This window comes from Ictidomys tridecemlineatus, chromosome 11 (assembly GCF_052094955.1).
Source record: "Ictidomys tridecemlineatus isolate mIctTri1 chromosome 11, mIctTri1.hap1, whole genome shotgun sequence".
NCBI lineage: Eukaryota > Metazoa > Chordata > Mammalia > Rodentia > Sciuridae > Ictidomys > Ictidomys tridecemlineatus.
The window spans coordinates 113,969,743-113,981,609 of record NC_135487.1 but is presented as its reverse complement, the minus strand read 5'-3'; the positions used below and the strand labels follow the sequence as shown (position 1 = coordinate 113,981,609).

At 35.7% G+C, this 11,867-nt stretch overlaps 1 protein-coding gene across 1 annotated transcript; it reads left to right on the top strand.

Moving 5' to 3' along the window:
* Nucleotides 1-930: 930 nt before the first annotated feature.
* On the top strand, nt 931-2,480 carry LOC144368316 (vomeronasal type-1 receptor 90-like). The gene has a single exon (XM_078027125.1). The coding sequence runs from the start codon at nt 1,211-1,213 to the stop codon at nt 2,141-2,143; it is 933 nt and encodes a 310-aa protein (XP_077883251.1). The 5' UTR covers nt 931-1,210; the 3' UTR covers nt 2,144-2,480.
* The last annotated feature ends 9,387 nt before the right edge of the window (nt 2,481-11,867 follow it).

The window sequence follows — 11,867 nt, the reverse complement described above, 5'->3', positions numbered from 1 at the left end:
TTAAAGCACAACATGTCTGTATAGGAAATATCACATTGGTAGTTTAACATCAAATTTTCTATATCAAATTTATTTTTGGGCCTCTGAACTGAAAAGTTGCTTGATTCCTGGAAGGGATAGTCAGAATCTTTTGAAGACTCATCTTTCAGGCATGAGTAAAATTATTTTTTTAATAAAAATCTTACAATTGAACTGAGTATGTATTTTTAATCTGAGACATTAATTATGACCCTGATTTCAGATGACTGAGTAGAAAAGATTAGAAAATGTTCTTACTAGTATTTGAAACTGGACTTGTATCACTTAGGATAGCTATTCTGGTGATAATAATAACATGCATATAAGATAGATGGCTACACTCTGGATTCAAACACAATCCTAAATTACAACTGAAAATCTTAGTTCAGATGGTGATAACATGCCCCAAAATTATAAAGCATTTTGAGGCAGCACAGATGTAGTTATTAAAATAACTGAATTAAGTTTCCATGTAACATGCATGAGAAACTTCAGAATTAAAAAATACTGGCCAATATTTTTCAAGGTCATTATATGTCAGAAACACTTCATATTTGGAACTTCATCTTCTGCACAAATAACAGTTCTAGAATTAAGGTAATATTACTGCTCAAATTTTGCAGATGAGATGATCAGTGTTTAGTATCAAAGACTGCTTAAGATTACACTTGAAAGTAATCAGGTGAAAATTTAAATCATGTGTTAGAGTATGTAATTCTTAATATTGACTCAGTTGATATATTAAAGATATTAGGTCTGGTAATAAACCAAAATAAAGATGGCACTGAAATAATATACCCATGTATACAACCAAAAATTGTAGAAATTTCAAGGTGTACTTAAAGCTTAACTAAGAAGAGAAAGATAAAAAGCAAGTCAGGATCTATACCAGAAAACCTCATGATGAGATTATAATCTAAAATTATTTTCAATAGCACATGGTAATTTTGAATGGATAAAAAAGTTGATACACAGTTGGAGCCACACTATTGTTGCATAATTCAGGAAAATGATACCTGAAGAGTATCAGAGAGACTTGAGTGCTGAAGTGAGAAAGGTGTGTGGGGGTGAATCCACACATTTTCTGATGGTAATAGAACAGGGTGAGATTCAAGGGGTGACAGTATTTGGAATTAAGTCTTTTTCTTCATTTTCTCCCTAGATATATACTACATGATTCTTTCCCCAAAAGATGGATAAGAACTACCAACTACATAATTATGTTGGTATAAGAAGTGCATTTTTCTCTGAAGTTGGCCTTGGGATCTCAGGCAACACCATTCTTCTTCTCTTCCACATCTTCACATTTCTTCTCCAGCACAGGCTTAAGCCTATCGACCTGATCATTGGTCTCTTGGCCCTAATCCACCTGGGGATGATGATAATTGTGGTGTACACAGCTACAAATATTTTTGTGTCTCAGGACTTTTGGGATGACATCAAATGTAAATCCATAATCTATTGGCACAGGTTTTTCAGGGCCTTCTCTATTTGTGCCACCTGCCTGCTTAGTGTCCTCCAGGCCATCACCCTCAGCCCCAGAAGCTCCTGCTTGGCAAAGTTTAAACATAAATCCCCACAGCAGACCCTTTGTTTTCTTGTTTTCTTGTGGGCCTTCTACATGTCCTTGAATACTCACTTCTCATTGTCTTCTACTGCCATTCCAAATGTGACCTCAAATGTCATTGTGTTTATTACTGAACCCTGCAAAATTGTACAAATGAGTTATTTCCTCAGGCATTTATTTTCTGTATTTGGTATATTCCGGGATGTCTTTCTTATAGGACTTATGGCTCTCTCAAGTGGATACATGGTGGTTCTCTTGTGCAGGCATAAGAGGCACTTTCAGCACCTTCACAACACCAGCCTTTCTCTAAAAGCATCCCCTGTGCAGAGGGCCACTTGGACCATCCTATTTCTTATGAGCTTCTTTGGGCTCATGTACTGTTTGGACAGCATCTTCTCCTCCTCAAGAACTATGTGGAGCAATGATCCTGTCTGTTATTATATCCATTTGATGGTGGCCAATGGCTATGCCACAACATGCCCTTGGCTGCTAATCTGTACTGAAAAACGAATTATTAACTTCTGGAAATCTTTCTTGGTGAAAATAGAACATATTTAACTACTGATTATAGATAAGTTTCCCTAACTGGCTTTTGAACAATAAATCACAGCATAGAATGTATGCTCTCTGGATTAAGAGACTATGGACATATGCATGTTGGGTGAAATCTGTTACTTTGAGACATGTGAATAACAAATATATTATAGAAATGTCAATGTTTTACCTTTTTGAGATAACACAAGGGCCCAACTTATTTGCTTGGTGTAAGCAAGAAATTCTTATGAGTCTCACCTTCATGATCTGAGTTATCTATTATAAACACATTAAGAGTGTATATCACTTTTTAATAATTGCTTAAATGAGCTGCATTGTTCCTAACAAAAATGTCAATAATTTGTGCCAATAATTACTGCCTTTTCTTTTATTTTATTGTCTGTTAAAAAGAATTGAATGTAAGGACTCAAATTATCATATGCACACCAGAGCTCATAGTAGCATTATTAATGACAAACCCTGGTGGAAACATCAATGCCCCAAATCATAGGAATGTATAAGTAAAACATGGCCTGGATATACCATGAAATATAATTTAGCCTGGAACAAAAAAAAATGTCTGAGGTAGTAATTAGTGAGCTTTGAAGACATTATTGCAAGTGACTTATCAGTCACAAATTATCAAATGTTGTAATATTTTAATGTAGAAAGTGGAACTGAGAGTAGAAACCTATATAGACAGAAAATAGAATGATAGTTACCAGGGTCTTAGAAAGTGAGTCAGTGGGGTGTTTTAATTGGACAGCAACACAATAGTTTGAGACAAAGAAGTGCTAGAGATGGATTATGAATCTTTTCACAACAGTATGAATGTGCTGGCTGAGTCTGACCTGCACTTTTATAGAGCATCACAAAGTTCAATCATACGAATGGGTCCCAAATTGAAATGGGTGGCACCTCATATATGTATAATATGTCATACAATTTATTGTCATGCATATATAAAACAACAAATAAAACAAAGCTTTTGGAATAAAAAAAAGATAGGATCAAAATGGTAAATTTTCTGTCATGTGCACATTACCATAACAAAAGTTGCCCAATGACCTTCTTTATATTAAGTGAAATATACCCATTACAGAAGGACAGACACTACATATTCTCATTTATTTGTAGGAAACAATAAGTCGTTCTAGTAGAACAGAATGGAATGGTGGTCACCAGAAAATGGGAGAGCAGGGAGAGGACAAGTGGAAAGAGTTCATGGAGGGGTATAAAAACAGAATGGAGAAATCACTTTGTGTCAATAACTTTGGCACAGTAGGGGGACTATTGGTTAAAACAACTTAAAATGTGCAACTTAAAATTAAATTGAAAAACTTAACATTAAATTAAAATCCCCAAAACAAAAAAATAACAGCTGAAGAGATTAAAGTACTTATTTCTATGGTCTGATTTTTCAACTTATATACATGTACTGAGTAATCATAATGTACCCTAAAAAATTATATATAAAAATATACCATTAAAGAGAGTTTCTATTCCACATAGTTCTTGAAATTCTAGACAGAGAAATTAGATAGACAAAAGAAATTAAAGAAATACAAATAGGAAAAGAAGAACTCAAACTTACCATTATTTACCAATAACAAGATTCTATACTAAGAGGATCCAAACAAATCCACCAGAAAATTTCTAGACTTAATAAATAAATTAAGCTAAGTAGCAGAATATAAAATGAATACCCATTAACCACATGCATATCTACACATCAGTGACTAAATGCTCTGAAAGAGAAATTAGGAAAAGAATCCCATTCACAAGAGCCACACAAAAACCAAAAGTATCCCATGCTCTTGGATAAGCTAAGTCAAAATTGTCAAAATGCCCATACAACCCAAAGTGCTATACAGATTCAATGTAATTCCAATTAAAATCCAAACATTATTTCTTATAGAAATACAAAAAGCAATCATGAAATTTATTTGGAAAAGTAAGAGACCCAGAATAGGATCAATGACACAGAATAGAAGACAGAGAGACAAACTTAGATAAATACAGGTATTTCATATTAGACAAAGTGACAAAGAACATACATCGGCAAAAAGATAGCCTTCTCAACAAATGGTGTTGAGAAAACTGGAAATCCATAGGAGCAAAATAAAGTTAAACCACTATCTCTCACCCTGTAGAATACATAACAAATTTTATCAAGGACCTAGTAAATAGACCAGTGACCCTACACCTAATTGGAAAAAAGTAGTCCCAAATAATTTTCATGTCAAATTAGGCTTGACTTTCTTAACAAGACTCCTAAAGAGCAAGAAATAAAATTAAAAATCAATAAATGGGATGGATTCAAACTATAAATTTTCCTCTCAGAAAAAGAAAAAAATAAATAAGGTGAAGAGACAGCTTACATTTTAGGAGCAAATTTTTGCCACAGCCATAGCACCCATAGATGAAGAACATAAAAATCTTAACACCAAATAACAAACAACTCAATCAATAAATATGATAAGGGGCTGAACAGATACTTCTCATAAGAAGATACACAATTTATCAACAAATATATGAAAAATGTTCAACATCCCTAGCAATTAGAAAAATGCTAACCAAAAGTACTTTAGTCAGAATGGCAGCTATTAAGAATAAAAACAAGGACTGGCGTTGTGGCTCAGTGGTAGAGAGTTTGTCTAGCATATTCAAGGCACTGGGTTTGGTTCTCATCAGCACATAAAAACAAGTAAATAAAATAAAGGTCTATGAACAACTAATAAAAATATTAAAAAGGAATAAAAACAATAAGTGTTGGCAAGAATGTGTGGAAAAATGAATATTAAAACATTGCTGTTGGGACTGCAAATTGGTGCAGCTAATATAGAATGCAGTATGGAGATTCCATGGAAAACTGGGAATGAAACTACCATTTGACCCAGCTATCTCACTCTTCAGTCTATACCTAAAGGGCTTAAAAACATTATATTATAGGAACCTAGCCACATCAATATTTATAAAAGCACAATTTACAATAGATAAATTGTAAGACCAACTTAGATGTTCTTTAGTACATGAATGGGTATACACAATGGAATATTACTTAGCATTAAAAGAGAATAAAATTATGTCATTTGCAGGTAAATGAATGGAGAATATAATGCTAAGTGAATTAAGCCAATCACAAATAAGCAAATGCTGGATGTTTTCTATAATATAAGGATGCTGATTTATAATGGGGATGGCGGGGAACACGGGAGAAATAGACAAACTTTAGATAGAGAAAAAGAGAGAAATGGTAAGGTAGGGGGGATTGCAGCAGGAAAAATGATAAAATGATATGGACATCATTACCCTAAGTACATGTATGAAGACATGAATGGTGTTATGCTACTTTGTGTATAACCAGAGACATAAAAAAATTGTGCTCTATATGTGTAATATGAATTGAATTGCATTCTGCTGTTATGTATAACAAATTCAAATAAATAAAAATAGATAAATAAAGAAAATGTGGCACATATACACAAAGAAAAATTACTTAGTATTAAAGGAAAATAAAATTATGGTGCTTGCAGGTAAATGGAGGGAGATGGATAATATCATGGTAAGCAAAATTACCCAATCTTAAAAAAAAGGGGGGACTGAAAGTTTTCTCTGATAAGTGTATTCTAATCCATAATGAGGTAGGGGGTCATGAGATGAGTGAAGAAATTTGGAGGGAATAGAAAAAATGGTGAAATGAGATGGACATCATTACCCTAGGTATGTGTATGATTGCAAGAATGATGTGAATCTATTTCATGTACAACCAGGGAAGTAAAAAATACTGCTCCATTTGTGTACAATGAATTGAAGATCTATCTACTCTCATGTATAACTGATTAGAACTAAAAAATTGTATTTTAAAAAAGAATAAGAATTGTGCTGGGGATGTGGCTTAGTGGTAAAGTGCTTGCCTGGCATGCATGAGGCCCTGGGTTCAAATACCCAAGCACCAAAACAAAAAAAAAAACAGAGAGAGAGAATTATTTAAAAAATGTTTTCAGTAACCTTATAAGCATCTCTGAAAAAACTCTTAAATAAAAATTATTTTACATGTCATGATCCAAAGTATTCCCCAAAAAATAATTTTTAGAATCTCCCAACAGTTTTAAGGCTTTTTAATGAATTGGGTTCAAGTCACATTTTTGGTTTTTTGTTTGGCCAGGGATTGAACCTAGCAGTGATTGAACCCAGCTCTGATTAACCACTGAGCCACATTCCAGGCCCTTTGTATTTTTTATTTTGATACAGGGTCTCAATAAGATGTTTAGGGCATTGCTACATTATTTGAGACTCTCTTTAAACTTAAATCATCTTGCCTGAATGTCTCAAATAGCTGGGATTTCAGGTGTGTGCCACCTTGTAATTTATCTGAAGAAGGAGGAGGGTTTTCTTAAGCAGATGTCTGTGCTTCTCAGTCTTATAAGGGTACACTGCCTCATATATCAACAGGTTCTTCATTTTCTTGGTAACATATTTTACATGAGGTCAAAATAAATTAAAATTGTAGAGGATGAGATGGAAAATTATTGGCCTTAATAATTCATGCTATGAAAATTATATATTTGTAATATTGTAATAATCAGAAAAAGTAAAAAAGACAACAGAGTTACTTTTCTAAATAGAAGTCAATATTTTATGGTATTGAATATTTCAAATGATAACTGTGGGAAATGCTGTAATGTCATAACCTACTGCCTCCTAATATCATTTCTCCTCTCTGGTAATTATTGCCTTTAAAGTTTTGACCTAAGAAACAACTAAAAATTAAGGGCTGGTTCAGGTAACTTGTAAAAAGGTTGCACATATATACCTTCTAAATAACAAAATCATCAAAATACACAATAGCACTGCTTTAATTAATGATCATGTCCAACTACTTAAAATGATGGGATGCTGAGGCAAAGGAGTTGCAGAGAAGAAGTAGAGGAGAAGAGAAGGAGATGTGGAAATATCCTTCATTAAATAAGCTCTAGACACAGTATCAAGATGTCTGAAAAGATGCTCAACAGCACATATCACTGGGGGAATAAACTCAAAAGTACTAGAAGATGCCAATAACCACTCATAAATAACACACACTCACACAAAGCTGTTGAAAGCCACAGCCGAAGGGGCCCCAGCAAACTTCCAGCTGCCAGCTGATGATTGGCTCACAGCGGCCCCAGCAAACTTCTAGCTGCCCCAGCAAACTTCTAGCTGCCAACTGATTGGCTCCTCTGCAGTGATGCTCATTGAGCTGTTTACTCACCCTTTCAGACCTTGGAGCTGCTCATTGGGGAACTTTTTTTGGCTCCACCCATGTGACCCAGCCAATCAGCCTCAAGAGCAGGAGGAGTGGGGGAGGTTGGGAGGCTTGTGGGAAGCCAGTGGTGGCAGTTGGGCTCTGAGGGGTTTTCTTCAGGAGCTGTGTGGTGTGGTGTGTGTGTTCTGAAAATAAAGTTTGTTTCTTTTGACAAGTGGCTCCTGAATTGTGCCTAGCCAGACTACGGTATTTGGTGGCCCACACGGGAACGACTGAGGGTAAGTGATAAGGTAAACTGCTCGCCCCTGAGGGCAGGGCAAGAGGATGGGTAGCCATTTTAAGATTCTTCTTTTGTTTTGCTTCACTTTTGTTTTAAGTTGCCTGTCCCTGGAGATGTGTAAGGTGGAAGAAAAACCGCTCACATCTGAGGAACCGATAGGGAGAAAGGACGGATGGACATTTCAGGAGGATAGAAAGGCTATAATGATTTTCTGTTGTTCTACTTTTGTTTCATTCTGTTTCAGTTTTGTTTGGCGTTATCTTGTTGGGTTGTATTATAGTTATAGTAAAATATTCAAGTAAAAGAGAAGGTCTGTCGAGCTAGTCAGAGAAAAAAATTCAAGTAAAAAAGAAAGTCTCTTGAGCTAGTCAGACAGAGGAAAAAAATTCAAGTAAAAGAGAAGGCCTCTCGAGCTATTCAGACAGAGGAAAAAAATCAAGTAAAAGATAAAGTCTCTCGAACTAGTTTGACAGAGAAAAAAAAATCAATTAAAAGAGAAGGTCTCTCGAACTAGTCAGACAGAGGAAAAAACTCGAGTAAAAGAGAAGTCCTCTCAAGCTAGTCAGACAGAGAAAAAGTTTAGAGCAGAAAAAGCCATCAGGGGGAAAGTTACAACAGGAGACTGCTACTAGTACCTTTCTATCACCACAGGGAATAAGTGTCCAACCAACAGCACCACCTCTACAGGAGATTGCTACTAACACCTTTCTATCACCAGAGGATGTAAGTGTCCAACCAACAAGGCCACCTCCATATGCTGGGAGGCCCCCAACCCCCACAGTTGATAGATGGGATCCCGAGACAGGATCTCAAATATTAACATGCCCTGCATTTGAGGCAGGAGGGCAGCAAATTCACAATGCTTTAAATTTCAAAACAGTGAAGCATCTAAAAGAGGTTGTAACAACCTATGGTGCTCAAGCACCCTTCACTGTAAGCATGGTCGAATTCATTAACAACCTGAACATGACGCCAGCAGATTGGGCTAATATGTGTAAAGCTGTGCTAAATGGAGGTTAATACCTGTTATGGAAGGTTGCCAATTAGAAATTTTGCAAGGAGATGGCTAGGCAAAATGCAGCAGCTGGTTATCCTCAGAGAAATCTAGATATGTTGTTAGGAAAGGGACCTTATGAGGATCAGCAGCAACAAATTGCATATGATTCCAGTGTATACGCACAAATTGCTATAGATGCAGTTAGGGCATGGAAGACTTTACAAGGACATGGAGGTTTACAAGGTCAATAATGTAAGGTAATACAAGGAGCTAATGAACCTTATGCCGAATTTGTAGATAGGCTTATTCAAACAGCTACCAGAGTTTTTGGGAATACAGAACAAGCAATACCATTAATTAAACAACTGGCTTATGAGCAAGCGAATTGTTGGTGCAGAGAAGTCATTAGACCATGGAAACATGAAGATTTAAACACATATATTAAATTATGTAGATACATTAATGAACTAGGGCAAGTCGTGGCAGCTGCAATAAAACAGGCTTTAGATGGCAGGCCAAGAACATGCTACCATTGTGAACAAACAGGACATTTTAAAAGGAATTGCCCCATAGAAGAAGGGTTTAACAAAACTAGGTATCAAAGGAGTAGAATATGGGGTATTTGCCCACGAGCCATAGAGGGAGACATTGGACTAATGAATGCCATTGTCAAAACACCATAGAGGGTGCTCCATTATCAAAAAACGAACAAGGACCAAGTGTTTATCCACGATATCATAGAGAAAGGCATCAGGCTTCATTGCCAAAAAATGGACAGGGTGGACCAATGCTCCAGAGCCCAAAACCACAAATACAGGGAGCACTGAGGAACCCAGTAACCCCATCAGGGTAGTGTCTAGGACACATTGTCCATTAGATCCCTCATCAGACAAACCAGAGGGAGTGCAGGGTTGGACATCTGCACCTCTGCCAGCGCAGTACTATCTCCAGAGATGGGAGTTCAAATCATTCCCACAGGGGTAAAAGGACCTCTTCCCAAAGGAATGGTAGGCTTATTATTGGGACACAGTTCTTCTACTCTAAAAGGACTTATGATAAGTCCTGGGGTAATTGATCCCGATTATGAAGGTGAAATAAAAATTATAGCCAGTTCTCCAAAGGGTATATCAGTAATTTCACCAGGAGATAGAATAACACAGTTACTAATAATACCCAGCCTGCATGATAAATTTTCCAGTCATACTGTAGAAAGAGGTTCCAAGGGATTAGGCTCTATAGGTGTAGATTGGGCTATGCTTTCTTTAAATTTAGATTCTTGCCCCATGCTAAAACTAAATATTCAAGGACATGAATTTAATGGGCTATTGGATAAAGGTGCAGACCTTAGCATCATCTCTCATCAAGAATGGCCAAAACATTCGCCATTACAACAAGCCACTAAAACTCTTTGAAGCCTAGGAGTGGCAACTAATCCCCATAGAAGTGCAATGGTATTAGATTGGAAGGATCCTGAAGGATGTGAAGGAACTATACGGCCATATGTATTGGATCATCTTCCCATAAATTTATGGGGATGAGATGTCCTAGAACAACTAGGTTTGACATTAACAAATAACATCAACCAAAATGCACCCACTATTATGACTACACAAGGTTTTAGGAAAGGAAAAAGATTAGAAAAACAAGAACAAGTTATAGCAGCACCAACACAAATAGATCAAGGAATGGACAGACATGGGTTGGTGTTTCAGAAAGGGCCATTGAGACAATAAAAATTACTTGGAAATTAGAAAGACCAGTATGGGTTCCTCAGTGGCCCCTGACTAAAGAAAAGACACAAGCAGCCCATGACCTGGTCAAACAACAATTAGTGGAAGGGGATATACAACCTTCTGTATCTCCCCATAATACTCCCATTTTTGTCATCAAAAAGAAATCTGGTAAATGGATATTATTGCAAGATTTAAGAGCCATTAATAATGAGATGGTTATTATGGGACCTGCTCAATCAGGGATTCCTCAATTGTCTTCTTTGCCAAAAACTTGGTATGTTTTAGTTATAGATATTAAAGATTGATTTTTTTTCAATTCCAATGCATCCTGAGGATAGTCCACGTTTTGCATTTACTATCCCTGCATTGAATTATGAGGGTCCTGATCAGAGATATGAATGGAAAGTACTCCCTCAAGGGATGGCTAACAGCCCAACTATGTGTCAAATTTATGTTAACAAAGTAATCCAGCCACTTAGAAATCAAAATCCTTAACTACAAATATTTCACTATATGGATGATGTATTATTAGCACATAAAAATAAAAACACATTGCTAGAATATTATGCCACACTTACAAACTTATTAAAAAATTATAATCTAGAGATAGCAATAGATAAAGTACAATTACATTTTCCAATTAATTATTTATGAGTTGTATTATCCTCAACTATGGTCTGTCCACCAAAAAATCAAATACGAGTAGATCAACTCAAATCACTTAATGACTTTCAAAAGTTATTAGGAGACATAAATTGAATAAGGCCTTATCTAACTATACCAACAGGAGAGTTGGGACCTTTATTTGATATCCTAAAAGGTTCATCAGATCCAAATTCATCCCACATGTTAATGCCTACAGCAAGAAGGCATTAAAAATCATTGAAAAATATATGGAAAATATGCATTTGGATAGAATTGATATAAGTTTGCCTTTATTATTTATTGTACTACCAACAAAAAATATTCCTTCAGGAGTATTTTGGCAAGAAGGTCCATTATTATGAATACATTTATCTTATTCTCCTAACACTATTCTTACTAGGTATCCTGAGGCTGTAGGACAATTAATACTCAAAGGAATAAGAGCAGCAAAGGGAGTGTTTGGAATTTCTCCCAATAAAATTATTACTCCATATACCATGAATCAAATTGATGAGTCAGCTAATGAGTTAAATACTTGGGCAATAATCATGTGCAAATCTAATGTTTCATTTGATAACCACTTACCATCTAATCCTTTATTATTTTTTTGGTCATCACATCCTGTAATTTTTCCAAAAATGACAAGAAAAACACCTATCATTCATGCTCCAAATATATTCACTGATGGGTCAAATAATGGTACAGCAGCAGTAGTTACACCTGATCAAACTTTTACATTTTTAGTACCCAAACAATCAGCTCAAAAGGTAGAGCTTAATGCAGTATTACAAGCTTTTGTGATGTTTAAAGATTTTGTATTTAATTTATTTTCTGATACTCAGTAT